Source organism: Sander vitreus, chromosome 6 (genome assembly GCF_031162955.1).
Source record: "Sander vitreus isolate 19-12246 chromosome 6, sanVit1, whole genome shotgun sequence".
Lineage (NCBI taxonomy): Eukaryota > Metazoa > Chordata > Actinopteri > Perciformes > Percidae > Sander > Sander vitreus.
In genome coordinates, this window is record NC_135860.1 from 5271382 (window position 1) to 5295203 (window position 23822).

Consider the following 23822-nt stretch of genomic DNA (forward strand, 5'->3'; position numbering starts at 1 on the left):
CCTCTGCCAGGCAGCCATTGTCCAAGCTGTTGAGCAGAGGCAAACACATTAAATTGATTAACATCTGAAAATCATTACCGTCCATATTTTGATGACCTCTTCATGTGACACGGTGGCATAAATCTCTTCACCCTGAGCATGCTGCACCAGTGGCTGTGCATTTTAATTTGATGCTATTGATATCTTCACCTTGTGCAGAGAATTTCACACCACCCACATACAAAGGTTTGAAGTAGGGTTGAGGGATATCCAGAGGCTCGTTTCATCTTAATTAACTACTTGAGGGCATCTCCACACATGTAAACACCATAAATTTAATCGGAGTCAATACCAAGGTCTAATGGGATTTTTCTACATCATTGTTGTTAGCCTGATATCCCAAGTAATCAGACGTGCATGTTGTATACGATAGCGGTCCAATTAGATTTGGAAGTAGTAGTCTCCAAGTCCATTATTCAAGGACTATTAACAGAGCAGCTTATCTTATCTTTTTGACATGTTTCTCATCACTTTCCCATGTAGACATTTCTTATTTGAATTCAATAATTGTCCGTGTCTCTTCAGCTGGTAACGCTGTGAAGAGTAAGCAATCAAGGAAACGCCTCATCATCCAGCTGCCATCCAACGGAGGACAGGACTGTCCAGAGGTGCTGGAGGAGGAGAGGGACTGTGAGATCCCCAAAATCTGTCCAGGATTCAGGTAATGTTTTTTCCCAGCTTGAACTGACAAAGTATCAGTGGGTTGAGATTCATTTTCAGGACCTTATAGCAAAGCTGTTAAGCCTTGACCTCGTCTTCCTTTATTTTCAAATACAGCCATAGCCTTGAGCTCCATTGCATGGTTATTACAATGATCATTAAAAAGGAACAACAAATAAAGCTTTTGATGTTTCAAAATGAGTAGCTGGTGGATTTCTCGGCGTCATCACTGCTTGCGCACGCAACCGGGGGGCATAAAGAAGACGTGCTTCGTGTAGCTAGTAGTAGTAGTAGTAGTAGTAGCAGCAACAACAACAGCAGCAGCATAATAATAGCATAAGTCAAAATGCCAAGGAGTTGTTGCGCGGTTAATTGTACAAACAGAGCCAGTGATGGGTGCCTGATGTTTAACATACCTAGTGGGGAAGCATGCTTTTGCCAAAAACTGGCGGAGGTTATGGCTTCAAGCCATAAGAAGGGCAGATTGGGTTCATATGCAAGGGTCAGGCTCCCATTGTGTCAATCAGAAAAGTTGCAGCTTGTTCAGTTGTTCAGCTAAGTGATATCTACCTGTGAGGGCTGTAGTACTCGAGTCCGGACCATAGACAGTTAAAGGTCCGGACTCGAGACAAGTTTAGACTGCTAGCTAAAGCTACGCCGATGTTTTGCTAACGTTAGCGCAACAGTGTTAGCCTAGCCTGCTAGGTAAATATTACGACTGCCTTCGGAGTTTCTTATATCTGCGTCCACGTTGTCAACATAAGACATGTGGCGTTAGTGCTCCTTTTGTACCATCATTTTATTGAATGAAATATTAAGCTTCGCTCCTACGAGATGGATGGGTTTTTATTACGTTACACACAAAGCTAACTGGCTATAATTAGCCTGTACGTATGCTAACGGACATTAGCTAACGTTGCCGAGACAGCGGCAGTTGAGTTTCGGCGAGCTAACCACGACAGTGTTATCGCCCTCTCGCCCACAATCAACCTCTGCTGCTAAAAACAGTCAACCTGCAGTGATGTTTTGAAATGGAGACACATATCGTACATTTCCCCAGAAATCCTGGCCATTATTTTAAGGCATAAACCAACCATAGGGGTACACTCAGGGGTAACCCTGCTGCTAACATTGGCTATTATATTAGCCTAAAATGATAATTATAGCCGTACATATATATCACAGTAACACTGCAAAATTAAAGACAGACAAACAGATCCAACTCTTCTTCTATACAAACGATCTTGGTGATCGGCTCACATCAATGTTTAGGGTTAGACGTTCTGGTTAGAACCATTGACAGGTTAGATCCATTGTAGATAGATAGATCGGTAACGTTAGCTAGCTAGCTAGCAGCTCGTAGGTGTCAGGAGGGTCTGGCAAAGCAAGACTAGTTTCACCTAAATGACAAACAGCTGTTTAACAGAGTTGTCAAACATCTCCCATGTAAACATGTAGCTAGCTAAGGTCGTCATGACACCGTTTTAAGCTTACAGCCTTAAAAACGGTAAATTCGGGATTTAAAATTTGGGGATTTGAAGTAGCTCATCATAGGCTAATGTTAGCTCAAGCGGCTAACGTAAGAGTACAGTAAGCTGGTGCAGGGCTGTTGTTAGCATCATTAGCTAGGGGTTGTCAGTACGATATATAACGTTAGTCAGTGGGGGAGTGTAACGTTACCGTTACATTTATTCAAGTACTGCATTTAAGTACTATTTTGAAGTGCTTGTACTTGAGTATTTCCGTGTTATGCTACTTTATACTTCTACTTCTGCTATTTAGCTGTATCCCAGAGGGAAGTATTGTAGCCTACTTTTGACTCCAACATTTATTTGGCTGATGGAATCTACTTACTTCTCTGGTCAAGGATTTACAAGTACATGTATATGTGTATATAATGTTACTTATGATGCTGTGATTTAACTATCCAAAAGTGTATAAAGCATTTCAAATGATCCCCACCTAGACCAGCTATAACATTAAAGTACTGTTTAACGTTACATTTTATTGCTTCAGTAATGTTCCAGTAATATAATGATATAGCTAACACTTACAGGGCCCTTTTCTGACAAATGAATACTTTTGAAACTTTGAATAATTGAATACAGGGCCTTTACTTGTCACTTATCACTGTTAGTTTGTTATTACCATAACTGGTAAACAGCCAAAAAAATAAAAAAATAAATAAGTAGCCAATTTCTCCAGTAAATGACTTGTCAAAAAGGGAAATCCTCAACAACAAGCAACTGCATATTTTATGTCAATATATTACAGTAGTGTAGTAGTAACAAGATATGTTTAATGCTATGGATACTACAAATACAGGCCTGTAGTTTAATTTATAGAAAAATAATTGCAATATAAATTGTAATATTGGTCTGAAAAAGTAGATATTTCCTCAAATTCTTCAGCCCTATATACAGAATTCTATTACATATTAACTGTCGTGTTGGTGTAATAGTAAACGCTATGGTCGCATTGATATGGCTCACTGTCCTGATTTATTCCAGGTGGAAAACCCACAAATGGAGGAAGTGCCAGCTGGTCCCGTGGCTTCTCAGAAAGGAACGTCCCGGTGCGCAGGAGACCTGTGGACCAGGACTCCAAACACGAGGTATAGAAACCAATCTCTTCATCTCCCATTTCCCTCCACATCTTCACTGAACCATTCCTAATCACCGTAAATACAACTTTTGCTCATTTTGGTGCATCTGGAGCCCGGCCACGTATGCAGAGCAGATGTATGTGCCAAGGTTTAGAGAAAAGGCCAATTTATTTGCACATCAAATCCCAATCCTCCTTACAGCGCAAACTGAGGCTGACACTCACACTTCTGGTTGTTTTTTTTTTGTTGTTTTTTTTTGTAATCCTCCTGAGTTTGGGAAGGAAATGTGTTCACAACTCATCATGTGCCTCTGGAGAGTCTTTTGACAGTTTGGGTTGTTTCACTGCTGGCTTTTTTTCACCTCAGGCTCTTGTCATGCAATTTTAATTAAATGTCTCTTGGTGAAATTTAGGAAAGGATGCTGTACCTTGTCTATACAGTAGCATTCAGACAGTCCAAACTCCTCTTCATATGGGCTTCACGCATAAGTGACAAGTACTTTAAAGGAGTTGCGGCTCTCCTACTTTAAAAGCATATTTCCTCTTGCCTTTTTTATAGAGGATGGATGTACCATGTAGTCCTGGGAGGCTTTCATAAAAATTCAATTTCAGAGGGTCATGCAGAATAATCAATTTCATTATGTTCCAGCTCCTATAGAAGGCCATTATTAGTGCTTATATTTCTGTTTCGTCTTAGTTGTTTCACTAGCTCACATTAATGGATGAAAGAATCAATTTATTCATGAAAATGCTTTGAGGTCCACTTTAGACATACTCACCACACTATTCCAGAGTCTGTGTTCTTTTCACTGATTTGATAGCAAGTGACACCTGATGTCCAGACCCTTCTGCACATGTTTCCACCCCTCTGACACTTTTAAATGACAGAAATCATTTTGTCATTGACTTAAACCAAAAGGGACACACTGTTTACCTGGGCAGAGGCTTTCCTTAGAGGTAAAAAACTGTAGTAGCACTATTAAACACAGAACAACTGAGAGCAGGTTCTCACACACACACACACACACACACACACACACACACACACACACACACACACACACACACACACACACACACACGATGAAGACCTGACCTAACACACCACCAGATGGAGGCAGTGGCGGTTTTTGGCACGAGCGAAGTGGGCAGCCGCCTGGGGCGCATTTTTTTATGACTCATGGGGGGCGGCACGAGCACTTAAAAAAACAAATCGTGTGGGGAATTGGCAAATTTGCGCCCCTGCTTGCTGAGAAGGTGCCGTGCGCACACTGCACAGAGAAGCTGTGTGAGAAGGGGAAAGGGGAGGGGGGAGCGGGGGACAGTTCACCTCTGGGTCAAACGGGTTGCTGGGCATAGGCGCCGATACCACGAAGCTGATCGCGGTTATGTGTCAATTAAACTTTTCATCTCAATCCTATCCTGAGTTGAAAGAGCCTCGAAGGGGGTCTCGCCCTGGGTGTAATTCAATGTAGAACCGCCACTGGATGGAGGTTTTCCAAACCAATAGCATTGCCCACAGGGGGGTTCAGCAAAAATGTGCTTAGAGATTGATTTCTCTATGAAGATACAGCCCTGCAGAATGTCTGCATCACAAGAAAATGAAATATTGCAGCAACACAAGTAATACCTTTTATTGAAAGAACCAAGCATGGGATGATGCAAGCCAACACAAATTGACTTGTGGGCTTCAAACCTATTGAGGTAGAAATGCTTTTGTGTCTGCTCTGCTTATAATAGTTATTTAGCTGCCCATGAGATGAAATCTGAATTATACAGCTCTTATTTTTCATTGACTTTTTAGTTGCCTTATTTGATGTTATGTTGCTCACCAGTGGGGGAAGTATTTTGATCTCTTATTGTATTTGAAGTGGCACTAGCGTAATTTTACACATTAAAGTTGTTTTACTAGTAACAGGGAGTACTTTACAGCCTGTGAAAACTGTATGATGTGTGGCTGGCTCTGGGGGAGCTTTTTGTAGTCTGAGAAAATTAGCACAATGTAAAAAATACTCATGCATTCAAATTTTCTTTGAATTATTAAAGGAATAGTTCGACATTTTGGGAAAAGCGCCAGTTACATAAGAAAATTGATATTACCCTTTGCTTTAAATATGATATGAAGATACAGACAGCAGCCAGTTAACTTAGCTTAGCTTAGCATAAAGACTGGAAATACAGGGAAACAGCTAGCTGGGCTCTGTCCAAGGGTAACAAAAATCCACTTACCAACACCTGTAAAGCTCACTAATTAAATAAATGATATCCAATTTGTGGTTTTATGGGAGGTTATGGGCTGGACTATTAAATTTGTGAGCCCCGGACATTCGGACCTAAGCTAACTGGATGCTTTGCATTCATGCTGTATTTAAAGTGAAAGTGGTTTCAATCTTCTCATTTAACTCTTGGTAACAAAGCAAATTTCCCAAAATGTCAAAGTAAGTCAAACTTAAAATGTGAAATGTACTAAACATTCAAAAAAATCAAAATTAAAAGTACATACTGTATATGCAGAATGGCTCCTCATTAGATTATTAGTATGCATAGATGCAATAACGCATAAGTAGAATTAAAATGTTATAGTTGCCAAGATGGAACTCATTTTAACTACTTTATACAGTTGTGGTGTTTATAAAATATAAACCATTGTCATAAATTCATCTTTACATTATGCACCATATTTTATAAGCTGCTTATGTGTTTTGTCATTAAAATCTGAATCTGCAACATTCTTTGTGACTAAAGCTGCAAAAGAGTTGTTGCGGAGTAAATAGTACAATATCTGAATTGTACTGGAGTAGAAGTAAAAAAATAGCACAAAATGGAAATATGGAAGTAAAATACAAGTACCTCAAAGTTTTATTTACAGTATGGCTAGTGCTTCTGTGGTTCACTCATTTCCTCTACTCTTACCGTATGACACTGTCTTGCACTTTTCAATACCTGCTTTGATAACCAATCAATCTGCTGAAACAATAAAAGATAAACCACTTTATGTCCCCCCACACGTTCTAATGAAGCCTTTTTGACCCATTCCTCCTATTCTTCCAGCTGTGTCCTGTCGCCAGCTGGATGGGACGCAGGCCGACGTCAGCGAGTGTCTGAAATTCGGCAAAGCCATGCCTGCCATCACTCAGCGATGTCAGCTCCCCTGCCAGGATGACTGCCAGCTGACCAACTGGTCCAAGTTCTCATCCTGCACAGCTGACTGTGTGGGGGTCCGCACCAGAAAGAGGGCTCTGATAGGTGAGAACAGAGAGTGGCACAGCACAAACACTGGGCTGTTCTTTTGAACCCTTTTCAGACAAGCTTATTTGCCCTGTAGTTAAAGTGTTGGTGAGGTACCATGCAGTTTAGGGGGTGATGTCGGCGGGCAACGCTCCCAAGAGACGAGCAGTAAAGTTAAACACAAGGTCATAAATCTTTTCAGGTAGTTCTTGCCCGCTAAATGCTCCAGTGGGATTAAAGCAACAAATCTGAAATAACTCCTCAGCCTTTGTTATCCATCAGAGTGTCCCCAGACAGTTTCCCTGTGCATCACAGTCATGAAAGCAAAATGACGAGTGCTGCAATGCATTAAGGCACCTGTACAAGAGGTTACTGAGGGGGAAAAAGTCAACTTTAAACTGTGAGAAAGTGGATTTGAAAAGCTTGTATTATCCCCTGATGTGAAATCTTTTGACCCATTTAGCCAAGTGTAAATGAGCAGAGAGATCATGTAATACATACGAACACTCTTTAAAGAGGTGGTTTAATTGTTCTTTGCTTTGAATCAGCAAGGCGAGCCCGTGGATTGTGTCGTTTTTTTTATCCAGAATCCTATTATTTGGAAAAAGTTGTCAGCACTATGTTAGATATTGGCCAATCCCTCACAGACCCTTTTACTAATTAAAAAAAGATACATTTTAATGTATGCCAGAGTCGTCTCTATCCCCTTCTTAATCTTAGTAATCTTTGCTCAGTCCAACACAGTACCAAAACCACACAAATCCTGTTTCCTTAAAGTGGGTAGTCAAGTTGGATCTTTATGTTGAGCAACATAATAATGTACACTTCTCTGCTGCCTGTTGGTCACAATGACCTTTACAGATTATAGCATGCTACACAGCAGTTTGGTGTCTAGATGCAATTAGCAACAACCGGCTGTGGTCCTAATGCAGGATAAACTTGGCAAACCTTATCTGAAATTATTTTATTGCAAAACAACAGATTTCCTTTCAAACATGAAGCATAGCGTAAGTTCTGGCAGGTCACAGAGTCAAGCTCGGCTATTATCTCAGCTCATAGCTGACAGTTCCTAAGCCAGCACACCAGCTGGTGGCTCAGCTGATTCCCTCTTTTGATAGGATTTCCAAATAGCGCGCTCTATTTAAACTGCTTTTCCCAGCCTACTGTGCTGCATCTCTGCTAGCGCTTGCAACCCACCTCCACCCCAGCTCCTCCTTTTCAATCCATGCTGTCTGACCTAATCAGTGTCATGTCTCTGTCATTGATGCTGCTCTTTTCTGTACCCTAATGGGATCCTGCACTGCTGCTCTCCCCGCTTAAGGCTTTCCATACATGCACAGGGAAGGGCAGGGAGGTATGCTTTCATATGCATGTGGAAGTGTGGGGAGTCCCCAGAACAGAGCCATACCGCCAAATACAAATTGCAGATGAATGAATCTATTTTGACAAAGTGGTCCTGACTGAAATACAGCTTGCTGGAGACACTGGCACTTGCAGTTAAAGATGCTGTGGGCAGTTAGATAGAAAGTCATCAAAGCCGTATCTCTAATTTGACCAATTATCTAATTTGCATTGGAAACAACTCTTGATGTCACAAGAAAAACTTTTTTTGCACAGTGATCTATGATTAACGATGCTTGACATAGGATAAAAAAAACTTGAAGCTTGAAATAATCTTGGCAGTGTAATCTATCACCAGGAGTTGCTTTCTGCCCATGCATGTATCCCACACAAATGGGGAAACAGCAATTCTTGTGTCATCTAGTGAGTACACTCTCCCAAACTGTCCCAAAGGCCTTGCAAGTTGCCTTTTAGAATAATGAGTCTAAAAGCCACATCTGCCTAACAGAGACAGAAATCCACCAACACCAGCCAACATGTTGAGTCACCTCTCCCAAAGCTATTCTGCTCATTTCTGTCCCTCTGCTCTCCTCAGGGAGGAGCAAGAAGAAAGACAAGTGCAAGAACACGCAAATGTATCCTTTGAGTGAGACCCAGTACTGCCCTTGTGACAAGTACAACGCCCAGCCAGTGGGGAACTGGTCAGACTGCATCCTGCCCGAGGGAGGCAGAGTCGAGAGCATCCTGGGGATGAAGGTCCAGGGAGACATCAAGGAGTGTGGACAGGGCTACCGCTACCAGGCCATGGTGTGCTACGACCAGGACAACAGGCTGGTGGAGACCTCGCGCTGCAACAGTCACGGTGAGTGTGTGTGTGTGAGTGTGTGTGTGTGTGTGTGTCTGAAGAAGAAAATCTAATTAAATATAGACTCTGTTTTACATCTCATGAACTCTGCTTGGTTCTCGAGGAGCTGCAGCAGTAGTCTATATCCACGATGTTCCACTTCCGCCTGATGTCACTCTTTTCGGATGTCCGTTTTCGGATGTCCCGTTACCTTCCACTTTCTTTGTGTTGTAATTTTAAACTCTGGTCGATTTATGAGGACGATGGTGAACTGCTCCTCAGATCTCTGCATGGTAAATCCAGACAGCTAGCTAGACTATCTGTCCAATCTGAGTTTTCTGTTGCACGACAAACACAACCTTTAAACGTACACGTTCCACCAAAACAAGTTCCTTCCCAAGGCTGTTTTGCAGTGGCACCGGGGCTCCGCTCACCGCTTAGCATGTTTTTCTCCCATCCCGGAATGTTGTGTGGATTTGCCAGACCCTCCTCCGCAGCACTGTGGAGGAAGGTCTGGCAATGCCAGACTACTGCAGCACTAACTGTGTTTGAAATAAACCCATACAGCACACACAGATTTGTTGTTGTACTTTCAAGAGGTAAGCGGCAGCCTCTATGAAGAAATTAATTTGATCCATGTGAAGGTCATTTAGAGAGTTTAAATGTTGGTCCACACTGGGCTAAGGCAGGTTTGGCTCTGTATGTCACTCTCCATAGTGTTAGCAAGCCATGCTATGGTGCTACTGAGCTTGCTGAGCACGGAGCCATTCCCTCGACACCCCTCCAATCCCCCAACCCACTTTGGTTGATTTTCAAATGTGTGCAGGAGGTGAGGACACGCTGCAAGACGATGTTTCATAACTTATAAAATTATAAAGTTTTTACAAAACACTAGAGGTTAGTGAGAAAATGTCACAATTGTCAACTAACCTTTAAGTTTGGCCTGTGACCCTGATAATGGAGCAGCGCTGACAGAAATCTGCATTAAAGCACAGAAGTACAAAAAATATTTTTTCCCTCTCCAGCCTGGAGTTCTTGGTTCCAGGTGAGAAATGTACTGTAGCTCATTGGAATGCTGCAGATGCGAGAATAACTTTTTGTTCTCTGTAAATATTCATCTGAAGTGAAGGATTTTGTTTGTGCACATATGAAAGCCCCTTCTATGGAGGCTAGCGACTCATTTTGAATACTGCATTTCACATAAGGAGGCCTTTTTCTGGCACACTCCTCATTTTAAGGTCTTATCTTAGATCCAAAATACTTCAAGCAAAGAATCTGTGCTCTGAAACTCGTGAAATTGCTGTGAAATGGAATGCGGGAGATGTTCAAATGAATCAGTGTTGTGCATATATAAACATGGTTTTAGTCTCCTTGTGTGAGTCACAGATTCAGATATGCGTCAGTTAATCTGGGCGTGGGTGTGACAAGGGCATGTCGTAAGGATGGCATTGTCTGTGTTTGTGTGTGTTTTGTCAGCCTCTGTATTTTTACACCTATATGAATGTTTGTGAGTTTATGCGTGTGTGCATCCATGCATTCATCTTCAATCACCATTGACCTTAGACAAAAGAAAATGTACCTTGAGGTGCAGACAAAACAATAACACACCATTATGAGGCTTGGCATCAGTACATGTGAATCTCAAAGATATTACATCTCTCTTTTTCCCTCTCATTCAGTCTCTCTTCCTCGTTCTCTCTGCCACTCCCTCCTTTATTTTCTGCTTTTTTTCTACTTTATGCCATTCTCTGCATCTCAGCCACCATCACTTCTAATCTTGATAGAGGAGGAGACATGGTCCATCTACGACTCTGTTGCTGCCCTTGGCTACGGTGTCGATCAGGCAAACTGCGTGACTGTTATCTCTCTATATTCCATAGGACATCAACAGAAAAAAGGGGATTATCATTAAAAGTGCACGTTGATATGGTATTGCTCACTTTTCAGATTGCCTCGTTCCTCTATAAGCAGGAGTCAATATTATAAGGGAAGATAACGCTGTATGCTGTTCTGAACAGTTCTCAATAAATTAGTTCTCTTATTCAGAGTTTGCACAGTTGCTGCAAGTAACAATTAGATTAATTGTGAACTACAGAGAATTATATATACATACATTTAACCATATAAATGATCAAAGTCAAGCTTGACCGCGGGGAGACAAGTAATCAGCAGCACAAGAAACGAGTAACATCCAAATGACAAATTCCTGATTCTATTAGTTCCCAGCAATAATTGCAGTCAGCCACAAGAAGATCTGATTAGTGTGTTGTCATGTTCAATATGATCAAGGCCAAGTTGTGATTAGAGAGTCAAGACCAAGCCACAGACTTACCAACTCAGGATAAAGTGAAATTATGTTGGTCTACCAATATAATAATGGTCTAAATCAACACAATTTCCACCCAGGAGAGTTTTCAATCCCGTCTCAAAAAAAAACTACTCAATAAAAAAATTGAGCTACTACCATCAACACTATGCAAGGTCATGGTGTAGTCAAGGAAATATTGTAATAAGTCCCCTGCTATGTTCTATATATATATATATATATGACATTACTCATATAGTTCTTTTATTTATGACTACATGTGACCCGTGATGCTTTGACCTTTACCATGACTTAATATTACAGGATGGCTCAGGGGGCCTTGGCCTCGTCTCAGCAGGATGTGGTAAAGGAGGAGGGAAGGCAGTCACTCTGGGGAGCCATAGAGGGTAAAGCTTGAGGGCAAGCATCTTGCTGAGGACCTGTCAACTTGAACAGTACTGCAGGAAACAGATTTGATAGTGCATGACGACCCATATCTGTAACAACATGAGAAACACACTAAGAGCCTGTGCCGTATAATTGAGGTTATGCTGTTTCGAGTCTTGCGACATGTGGGCTGTGAAAGTTTAACACTAAGCTCAGTGTCTGTTAAGGTTAGTAATGTACGTCAAAGGGTCCTTCTGGCCTATGGTGCCTCTTTATTATTCCTCTATGCTCCATCCTGAGCATAGAGCCTCCATAGTTATTTTCAGAGCACCCAGGGATTAGGCTGTGCCCGTTGCCTAGGAGATGACTGTGGTGCAGGGGGTATAAAAGGTTGAAAATCAGGCTGTAGTGTTGGATGATTCCTGGAGCCAAAGGGTTCTCAGGCCACCCACCCATAGAACGGATGGAATTTGGTTTCAGAAGCCAACACTACGGTGACTCAGCCAGACTTTATTCCTGGCTGGATGGCAGGAAATGGTGAGTCTAAAGAAAACACACATTTGTTGTCTTATTTGTTCAAACAGCTTCTACAAAACTAAAAACTCTGGAATATGATTAAGTTAGAATGTAAGTTAGGAATGCCAGAGATTCTAAGATGTTATGGAGCAAATGTGAAGGTGACCAATCTTCTGCACTTATGTGGTTGTCTTCTATTTCTGCGTCAATGTATCCCTTAAAGCAGGGGTCTTCAACGTTTTTTAGGCCAAGGACCCCTTAGCTGAAAGAGAGACGAAGCTGCGACCCCCTACTACATATATTGTATAAAACTGAGTTGCATATTAAACTGGATGGATGGATGGATATTCATGCATTATTTATACATTTTATTTTAATGTTAAACATACATGTGGAAGGCACAGTGAATCCTTAAGCTTAACTATATCTGTGGATGGCTACCATAGTGGCCAACTACCTACAGTAAGTGTTGTGTAAATTAAATGGTTTTTTTTTGTTTTTTTTTCACGAATAGGCCAATTTACCTTTGCTAATAATATTTTGGATTCATATTAATATATATTTTCAGACTTTACATTTTTTAAGATTTTTTTTTTCCTCCAAAAAATTAGCAAACCGGACCCCCTGGAGTAACTCTGAGGACCCCCTAAGGGTCGCGGACCCCCTGTTGAAGATCTCTGCCTTAAAGGTTTTTTTCAAACATTGTGCCAACGCAAAGTGAAAATAACAACAGAGCATTGCCATGCTGTGAATAATGGTAAAGTACAGATTAAGCTAACAGTTTCTGTTTGCTTATGTTATGTATAAGCAAAATGTGGATTTGTTGTTTGTTGTTGGAAAGCTGGTCTACTTCCAGAGGCATTTCAGTACATATCCCAGTTATCACTGGGAGATTCAAGAGCTGGCTGGGCATTGAAATTAACATTTCAGGTGAAGTTAAGCAGTCGGTAGTTACAACTTTTTGGGAGTTACAGAAGGAGCTTGTGCCGGGTTACAAGTTGACTTCTGAAGGGAAAAAGAAGTGATCTCCTACCTGGACTCAACCCAAAGCCTCCCTGAGAGCATGGTTATACACCTAACAAGTTTATATCAGTTGAACTATAAGTGAACTGCAGGCTGAGGTGTTGCAGCATTTGCACTGTGAGTGAACTTAAAGTGACAGTGATTTAGAATGACTGGACTCAACTTTAGAGCTTACAGTGGGAGGTCAAAGGCGATGAGGCTTATCTCAGAGGTCATGCTGAAGTCAGCATGCATTTATATGGATGTCAATATTATGTCACTGCGCATTTGGTTGGTGCCAAAGTGCTACCAGGACAGTGTTTCCCACAGGTTGAGAATTTACTTGTGGTGGTGGGTGGCGCGGGATGTGACGGCGTGGCATCATGTCATCATGGCTGGGTTCAGCAATAAACTAGTCAAACAAGGGTTTATGAACTAGTTATTGAAAAATATGACAGCATAACAAGATCATTTGGAAAGAAATATTTACATATTAAACAAAAATCAGACCAGAAGATGATGCAGATGAAGTGTAGCTGTGCTTGTCAACTAAATCTGATTGGTTTGTCAAATAAATGTTATAGTTCAGCAGATATAATGCCTGATAAACGTTACCCAGAGCAACTTAACCTTAAACCCATACTGTGATCCATACAGTAAGTTACATGTTATAATAAATCTCACACTTGTGTGCAACTCCTGTTAAATGGGTTAAAAGGTTAATCAAAGTTAATTCCTGTTCATTTTGGTTGTTATAGATAATTGTTGGTAGATTTTTAGACTTTTATATAACAGCCCATATAATTGTGCCTTTGAATGTGGACCCTGTTTTCATTCCACTGAGCTAAAAATCAATAAGTGCATTTAGATTAGTTTGTGAATATCGGTTTATTGTTTGCTCTTACACCTGGGTATTTTTCACCATCTAGCATTTACAGAGTTCTTGAAATGTAATACTCGTAAAGAAAAACTAACCTTTGGGAATTAGGACAAATCAAGTTTCATGCGAGATAAGGGACTGTTCGTTATTTAATTAAGGGGCCTCTGGAGGAGTTTTATGGCCTCTAACCTAAAAAGACTTGACCCTCCCCTCGTCAGTAATAGTTTTCCTATGACCCTCCAAAATGATTTGAAAAAGAGGCATGACCCTCCCCTTGCATGCAATTTTGCACTTAGCTTATGTTACTGGTTACTGGTTGCGCCGGATTTGTCCTTTAATTACTTTTAACCTATTTCGTTTTCCTTCCAGGTTATATTGAGGAGGCATGCATCATCCCCTGTCCCTCAGACTGTAAACTCAGTGAATGGTCCAACTGGTCACGCTGCAGCAAGTCCTGCGGCAGCGGGGTCAAAGTTCGCTCCAAATGGCTTCGAGAGAAACCTTACAACGGTGGCCGGCCGTGTCCCAAACTGGACCACATCAACCAGGTACAGATGCTGAAACTGAGATAAAAAAACGTAAAAAAAACAAACTTTGGCTCACAAGTGATGCTTAAATATTTATGAGCTACAATAAATGTATGCTTATTGCAAGTGTGATACACATTATACATATCCAACACTGAATAGAGAGAGAGAGAGAAAGAAAGAAAGAAAGAAAGAAATTATTAATGAATAATAAGCTTGAGTCTGCAAAGTTTTCCTTTACCCTCCCCTCTTTATTGCTGCACACATTTTTTTGCTGAGTGGCGATAGTTCAAAAGCAATGGGTGCTATGAATGGGTCCCATCCACCATATTAATGCCCCAACGTGTGCCAGTTGATTCCTTAAGGTTTCCATGATTTGCAAAAATGCAAATTAAGTTCATCTACGCCTTGGTGTGTGTGTGTGTGTGTGTGTGTGTGTGTGTGTGTGTGCGTGCGTGCGTGCGTGCGTGCGTGCGTGCGTGTGTGTGTGCTAAGTTCACACAGGTATTTATGCCAGAGGCTTTTCTGATTATGTCCTCTTGAATATTGCATTAATCGTAGGTTCTGCACTATATGAACAGTTGGTATATGCTCATTAATCCGTCTGTCTCCTTTTCATCCACCCCAATGCTCGCTGGATATGACTCATTGCTACAGGCTCAGGTAAAAGCTGCTTTCCTCAGTTATTTGTAAATGTAGTCACAGATGTTAAGTGTCACTGATGTCAGTGGGTCAATGACAGATAGATGTAAACAGTCACAATATACTCACTGTAAGTAAACAAGGCACTATCAGATTGGAGTTTTATTTATACAGACATTTCTCAGAGGCAGAGCTGCTCTGGGGGCAGAAATAATCTCGTTGGCTGAGTTAAACCTCAGAGAGCTGATTCAAAGAATCACTGTGTATTAGGCAAACTTAACTGACAAACTCACAGGGCTAAGAGGAAATATTTATAGAAATATAGATTATAGAGGCCACTTATTTCTTTTTTTCATGAGTATGGTGATAATAATCATGAGCTCAACCTATAAGTAAAACTATCAATCTGCTACCTTTGACTTGCTGCTGTATGTACTTTCAATCATATCGAGAACACGTTAAGCACATAAATAAGGTAATTCTGTCCTCAGGTGTATGAGGTGGTGCCATGTCAGAGCGACTGTAATCAGTATGTGTGGGTGGCCGAGCCATGGAGTGTGTGGAAAGTCAGCAACGTGGACTTAAAAGAGAACTGCGGCGAAGGCGTCCAGACCAGAAAAGTCAGGTATCTATCACACTGTTTAGCCTTAGAAGATACATGACTATTACATATTACTGCTAAAATTATTACTCACTGAGTCAATCAACTGAAAATTTTGTATCAACAAAAATGCTTATAATAAATAGATTTTTTTATTAACTTTCAAGCAGAAATGTCAAAACTGTGCTTGCCAAATGTGAAGATCTGCTGGGTTTTGGTACTTTTTAGTTTAGTTTTTATTATTATTAATTAATCAGAAAAAAAATCATTTGTAGATGAATCTACAGCAGTTGCAGGCTGTCAGACCTTTACTAAAGCTGACATATGCTAATTTGTATTCAAATTAATATGAATACATTGTGTGAAAAGACATGCAAAGCATCTAGGCTAACCTGTCTAACAAGGTTCAGCTGACAGTCAACAACCGACACGCTGCCAAATCCTTCGGGTGGAACTCAACTTTTGGATTTATGTTTTGCACATACCAAGACACAAACTGTAATTAGACTATATTAGACTCACACGACTATAATTAGATGGTTTGTGAGGCATACAGAACCAAACATTGTGGTCCTGTAAAAACTGGATTAAAACACATACACACATACATACATTTTCCTGACTCAGACGGCAGTAAGCATGATCGGCAGTGTACGGTAAAGGCAATGAGTCTGTGTTACCTCATTTGACAGAAATCTGTATGCATTTGCCTGTTGTTTCTGACAATTTGATAAACAAAATGTCTATTATGCTTGAATAAATGAAACCCCAATCAGGAGTTTCTGGACGGTAAAACTAAGATTAGCGCTCCTATTCAAGTTTATGTTCTACTTTTCAACGGTTGTTTGGTAAATTGCTACTTAACACAGCCAGAGAGGATTGTAAGTGCTATTCTTTCTCTTAATTCTTATCATTTTGGTGCTGGTGATTTTCCTTTGGGTCTGGCTAAAACCTCTTTGGGGGGCGCCAACAATTCCTCTATGCAGGAAAAACTCTGATCAATACATAGACACCACAGGATATCAACATCCACAGCCCTTGTAATAATCAAGTCTAAAGGCTTTTCATGATTGATTGTTGGTGGATCAATGCTTAGGTGGCTGATGTACAATCACAATGAGTAAAAACTCTAATGACATCAGTCAAGTCTCTGCTCTTTAGAGCAGGTGACATTATCAGTGAAAATAGTGTCTCCACGATATTGGAAGAAACTTACACACCAACTTGCAACTCACATTTTTTCCCCCTGCGATATATATTGCGATATGAAAAAAAGACTAATTTTTACAAGAGGACATAAATAGCCCTATTTAGAAATACTAAATAATTCTCAACTACTGGGGTGATTTTGTAGGGGAGTGAATCTACAAAGAAAATAAAACGAAAAAGGAAATGTTCTTATGTGAACCAGTCTTTGTTGAACTTTAATGCTTTACAAAAACCAAAGCAAGTAAGGCTGCGATTACTCTTCTGAAGTGATTTTGAAGAGGGAAATTAGAAAGAAATACACTGGTTGACTGACATGACACCATTGTATTCATATAATATCAATCCAGGCTAACGTGAATGATATTAATAATGCATGTTGCTTCCTCTAAATTTCAGGTTGTGGTCGACTAGCGGGGCCTGCTTTGGTTGCTTGATAAACTGATTAAAATTGATCATGATTGTTGGTTTGCTGTGTATGCAGAGCATGCATGTCACAGTCTTGCAACAAACTGTGTATCCAAGAGCACTTAAATCAGTGTAAATGACGTTATATCAGACACAGACTGCTGTTGTAGATTAGTGTTACGTTTCCAGCGTCGCAGCTCCGAACCATAACGTTATTTGGGACCGATGGCTTGTTTCTTTAGGCTAACTATGTTAGCTTTAGCCTGGCTGGTAGCAGCTTTCTGCAGTGAAAAATGGCCGGGAGATGTCGTGATTATGTTGCATTAATCAGGTGATTTAGTTTGTCTTTGCAGCAAACATAAAACACCCCCCCGATCGAACCTGCGATGCGACTATCGCACATACGCACATCGCGATGTAGACGATGAAACAGAATATCGTGCAGCCCTAGTGAAAAGTGTTTGATTCAGCCGCTCAGGGTTCAGCCTACTGCTGTCTGTTTACATTGACCCTCTATAGCCAGTGGAGATTGTGTTGCTCTGACCAACTAGAACAGATATTTTTTGTTTCCTCGTAAACTTGACCTCCCTCAGCCTGAGTGACTCACCCTACTGCTGAGAAACACATAGGTTACCTAATGTACTTGCCACCTCCATGTCCAGTTAAAACTTAATGTCTGACCCTTGTTCTCTGGAGCACAACAGCAGCTAAAATAAGATCAAATTCAGTGTTTGCCCACCAATCCCACAGGTGCATGCTCAACACTATAGACGGGCCGTCGGAGTCTGTGGAGGACTACCTGTGTGACCCGGAGGAGATGCCCTTGGGGGCCAGGGAGAGCCGGCTGCCCTGCCCCGAGGACTGCGTCCTCAATGACTGGGGCCCCTGGAGCCGCTGCAGCCTGGTGAGAGCTGAACCCAGATCAGAAAGCAGCAACTCAGCCGTCTGGCACAGATATGGGAACATCAGACTTCTGTGCAGCCCACTGAGATTTATCTTGATGTCTTTTTCTTGTCAGAAATATTTTCTCTGAGGCGCAAGGACTTCAAAGCGTAGCTGCAATGTATCACTGCGAGCAGTGTGTGAATCTTTGTCAACAGGTTATTTCTCGTCCACCAAGGATGAATAAAGGAGATATATGAACTGGGAAACAGGAGAAAAATGGCTTATATATCACCTATATCACACTGTACTCACTGCATTCAGCAGGAAAGGAAGATGATTTATGATAAAGACTCAGAACTCCTGAGCAGGTTTTCAAATTTACATTTTGTGACACACACAACTCTCTACATCAGCAGTGATGTAGTGGCAAACATAAAGCTGGCTTAAATGTTACCCGTAGCTTGTGATCATCATTTGGCAGACAACCACAAACAGTGGAAGTTAGTTATATATTTTCAGAAAAATATTGATTTATGATAAGATTATTTAGTAAGATATTCAATGTACAAAATGTTGTGTTTATAAATGTTCATTTTAGCCTAAAGGTTGGTGGTTATCTCCCTCTAAATCATGACCTGAGATTTCTTTTCCAACTGGATGTAAAATCTGAAGACTTTGCAAATTGAGTTTTGTAAAGAGACACCTACCCCTGATTTAATCACAACAGCAAAGCACACACCTACAGGCTACAGCATGTACGCAATCTTCATTCCAGCTTTTGCAAAACCATGTAAGGTGTCAGAACATCCTTTTCAGCCCTGACACCTGCGATTCGTGGTTAAAAAAAAGCCATTTTAACTGCCCTGGTTTCACCTGCTGTTCTCACAGCAGTACCCTGGCCATTGTTAATCACATCCCATTCTCTCCCAAAGTGCTTGACACACCGACTTCCCACAATTCCAATCTCGTACTGGAGTGTGCACTGGCACCAGCAGGGCCTTTCACATCTTTTATTCATCGTGCCAGTGGTATAGTTATTCAAACGGGTGCCAATGGCTGTGTAGAATCTGGTGGTTTACCATATCTGTTTCAGCCCTCGTGTCATTTGTTTCCACCTGCTGGAGAAAAAAAAATCAAATTCCACTTTCTAGGAATGCCAGGGGAGAGACGATGGAAAGGATCTTTATTTATTTTATTAACGATAAAACATCCCTTCAAGGACAAGGGCTATAAAGACTTTGGGACAAACGTAAGAAATCTTAATGAATTGTTGCCCAATAGGAAATAATCCAGAAGTGGCAAATTCACACAGTTATATCCTTAAATGTTTATTAAAGAGCAGCTATTATACTACTTTTCTGGTCTTAGTTTTTCATTCAGGACTCCTATAGCGACTATAGCGCAGCCTGACATGATTCACCACACAATAAACTATGTAGATCATCGGTAAACTCTTACCGTCGTCTCTGAAAGCCTGGTTTAGGTTCCTCCTCCCCCTTGCCCCCCCCTCGCCACCCCTCCAGCCAAGCCCACTCCGTTGCGATTGGTCATCTTCCAGAAGACCTCCGAACGGGACAGCTTGGAGCAGCATGACCATGTAGGGAAGTCTGTTTCATTGACGTAGACAAATCGAGGAAATTCAAAGACCCCAATGAGACCCAATGAGATTAGAGCGTTCAGAGCTGGGCAGAGCTAACCCAAGCTGCCTGCAGGGCTCGCGTCTAAATGCATTTACCTCATTATTTGACACTTTGGTATTGTTTAACATGACAATACAACATTATAACAACATTTATAGGTCAGAAAAGACGAAAAAGAATAATATGCGCTCTTTAAATATCTTCATCAGTGTCAGCAGGAGCTCTGTGGCTTCATCCAAGTTCCGTGATATGTCTGTATTCAGTTCTTGCAATACAGACTGCTTAGTTATCCATTCATGCATTTTTATGAACATTTTTGTACAGTTTTTAACATGGAGTCTCTGTTGCAGCCATGTACCAGAACCAACAATCGAGTGCGGACGGCATACACCCTCCGGTCGCCCACTGTAGGGAGGCAGTGTCCAGACACGACTGACAGGGAGCCTTGCAGCCTAAACCTCAACTGTTTCAACTACTTCTACAACATCACAGGTAAAGGGAAATGTCAAATGATGCACCGTCACCGTGAAGTCGCAGACTTCTCTTTGTAGGGTCACTAAAACAGTTTGTTTGTGGCAGACAGACGTGTGTCTCCTCAGAACGACAGTACTGTACGTGGCTTGTATTTTGAACGGAGCAGGTTTTTGGGATGCTGCCATGGGTATGTCAGGATGAATGTTTTTCAACTTTAACCGAATCACAGATGCAAACTTGCAAGGTTTTACAAACCTTGTGTTGTCTAATGATGATGTAACGTCAGTGGTGTTTTTTTGAGTCTTGCTCACAGCTGCTCTTTGCAAAGCTCCTTTCCGATCACAGGCTAATATTTTGTTTGTTGGTTGTATTTTACTGTACCTTCACTTTTTAAGGGAAGGTTGAATGGGAACACATTATGTGTTGCTGTCAAACCGACACTTAAGGGGGGTTATAATCATAGACAGTAAAATAATGGACACAGCTACGCCATCTATTTCGACGGAGACCAGTAAAGTCACTTTTCCGGTGATGGCTGAGTGTGCTGCGACGTAGATGTGATGTGAGCAACCTGTCTGAAAGTTGTAAGTCTTCTGATAGCTGTGCCAAGAGAAATCTCAATCATTCCCAATCTTACAGAGACGGAGAGCGTAGGTATATGTAAGGAGATAACATAGGTACAGGCTAATTATTGCTAACTAAATTCTAGTTAACATTAGTAATTAAACCTAAACAGCTAATGTAAGTCGAAACTGTCTGCGAGCTTCTCCTGTACTATACAGTAATTCCTCTACTATGCGACAGAAAGTTGCGTGGTTATGACACAATCGTTAGCCTATTTTTACAAAAACGTCTGCTACGGAGCCATAACGTGAGATACAAGGTAATGGAGCCTTTTATACATTGTTGTGTTTCTTTAGAAATAAACAATGGACAAATAGAGTCTTTAAACGCATCAGATATAAAGTTATTCGCTGTCAAAGTGGCGCCAAAATGAATGGCAGTCAATGGAATGCTAACGGGAGGTGATGGCTTGTTAGCCTACAATCTCTCCATAGGAGGTACGCTTTCCAGATGCTCGCTTACCCCCTTGGTTAGAATGAACCAAAATAGTAAAGTTGTGGGCCAGTCAGCTAAACAATGAGCGGAAACACATTAAAAATCTCACTAAAGCCAAGGGGAGCTGCAGATTCAGTTGATAATTCTCTCTTTCACAAGGTCACACTGTTTTAACATTCACATTTCATACATTGTTATTATAAAAAATATATATTTCAGCTGCTTTAACGTATCTATTTCCAAAACCACTCTGAGATTTGAGATGAAAGCCTTCCCGAGCTTCCCTCTCTGATCTGCAGGATATCAAACCTTCATATCACATTGCACAGAGACTTCTCTTTCATATTTCATCCTGAAAACTGTAACAAACTATATCAATAAAAATGAAGAAAGGAGAGATTGGCAACATTCCTATATTTCATTTGGATTTGTTGTGTTGCCTTCACTGCTGCTGCCCCACATTCTCAACCAGCCCACCCTCTTCCTCTCTCTTCCCTTTGTGTTGTGACATCCGGAGATGTAACATATAATCCCTACTGCTGGGTTCACAGTGGCATACAGGCATCCCAGGGTATATGTACATAGTATACGAGCAGAGATTATTATTGGGTAAAGCACTTTATTTTTCTTTGTTGATGCTGAGACCATCCAAGCTGCTCCTTCCTTCAGTTTTTCTCCTTTTTTTGCTGTCTCTCTCTCTCTCTCTCTCTCTCTCTCTCTCAGTCAGTCTCTTACTGCCGCTCTCTCTTGTTGTCATCTTCCTATTTTCAGTCCCAAGAGTGCCACAAAGCTCCTCGGCAGAAGGAGACACAATTCCCTGAGTCAAGCTTGAAAACGAGCTCACTGCAGCTAAAAACAGCCACTCATCTTTGTCGGCAGATGGCACACTTCATGAGCGATACTTCAGCCTCCCTGTCGTTGCAGTGTGTTTTTAACAGCATGCAAGCTGTTGTTTTAAAGGCGCTTGCACCCAAAGTCTAGAATAAAATGTTGTCTTGCCACTTCCGAGAATTATTTTTTTTGGGAGGGCCAAGGTTCAGCCTCTTACAGCTCTGGATTTTTCTGGTGAGGTTTATTTGGTGAAAACATTTATTGATGTTGCTTTTAAATCCTGGTTATTTAACTCAAATCTGACCGCCTGGCCACACAGCTCGCTTATGATGCTGGCATGAAAAGATACTGATGGCAGCCAGATTTATTGGATTTAAGTGAGCTGTTATAAACCTTCAATGACCTCTTTGCTGACAAAGTAATCATCTGTTATCGACGGTGAGCCAGCCAGAAGTTATTTAGAGTACGACTCCAAACACAACAAAACATACACACACACACACACAAGCACACAAGCACACACACACACACACACACACACACACACACACACACACACACAGATTATTTTAAGGCAGTCGGTGTTCGGAGTTTTGTGGCAGAGGGAGAGGAAGCGTGTCATGCAACAAAGGCAATGAGCTGGAGTCAAAGTTACAGTTTGGGAGGCACAAAGCATTCTCGCCATTCTGCTGAGTCATCTGGGTGCCCATAGTAGTTAATTTATATGCATGGCACGCCCATCCTAAAAGATCTATCCATAGTGCAGTGAAGGCCTGATCATTTTAGTTTATGTCAGCCACGTAGCTGGTAATTAAATTAATATTGCTGTGCTTTGTTAATACACCATTTAAATATTCACGAAATAATTTATATTTTATATAAAAATCCTAGTACCTTTGCTTTTCTGGAACCCTCTTCATATCAGCATATTAAACCTTGAGCCAAACAACTTTCAAAGTAACATGAGGCAACATGGTGCGACAGGCATTTCTGTGTGTTCAACCTTAAAAGGCTGAGACACATCATGGGTGTTTCTCACTGTCTGTAAGACTAAAAAATGACATAACATTATTTATTATACGTTTATTTGATTCACAGCTGCTATATAGTGTTTTGATCTCGACAACCCAACTGCATTTTACCGCAAACTTGCGACTAGTTAACTTTCTAAAGCAGGCGCAATCGCTTGTTTGCTAAGAGTCGGGTCAGTGATTGTTTAATGTGTGATTGTGTAAAGGTGTTCACGAGATAGATACCAACCTTTAGTGAACTTGTGAATTTCGCCAGCCGTCTTCTCTCCTTTATGGAGACAGACGCTGTGTGCCCTTGTGGGCTCGATGGTGTTTTAAGCCTCCAATGCCGCCTTACAGGCAGCTAACCCTCACCTTAACACTAACATAACTTCTTTCACATAAACATTGCCGCACTGCCTAGAAGGCGAAGTTGGGGGCTATAAACACCAAACGCCGCACGGTGGGAGGAGCTGTGGGTGTATGTGAGCAAGACACAAGTGACAGATTTTATTTTGTCCTTTGCAGGTGCATGTAAAGTTGGCCACAAACCTTGGACTTGGAATCATAGTTAAAGCTGCTATTATCAATATGTTTCTGTTAACAATGGATCAAATAACTATATATGTGTGTGAAAGGGGTCGCTGGTAGTAATGAACTCAGAGAATGATCACCCGAATCAGTTCCAATCAGCTCTAAAGGACCTTTCAGTGTCTTTCAGCACATTGTTTTG

At 41.2% G+C, this 23822-nt stretch overlaps 1 protein-coding gene across 1 annotated transcript in view; it reads left to right on the plus strand.

Annotated features, from left to right (window-relative positions):
- thsd7ab (thrombospondin, type I, domain containing 7Ab) overlaps positions 1-23822 on the plus strand; it is a 123133-nt gene that overhangs the window by 70308 nt on the left and 29003 nt on the right. The window contains exons 11-19 of the mRNA XM_078251752.1: positions 565-700; positions 3210-3313; positions 6355-6549; positions 8468-8734; positions 14176-14354; positions 14991-14996; positions 15467-15600; positions 17941-18094; positions 20066-20207. Of these exons, the coding sequence (XP_078107878.1) occupies positions 565-700; positions 3210-3313; positions 6355-6549; positions 8468-8734; positions 14176-14354; positions 14991-14996; positions 15467-15600; positions 17941-18094; positions 20066-20207 (1317 nt within the window). The remainder of the gene's footprint in view (positions 1-564; positions 701-3209; positions 3314-6354; positions 6550-8467; positions 8735-14175; positions 14355-14990; positions 14997-15466; positions 15601-17940; positions 18095-20065; positions 20208-23822) is intronic.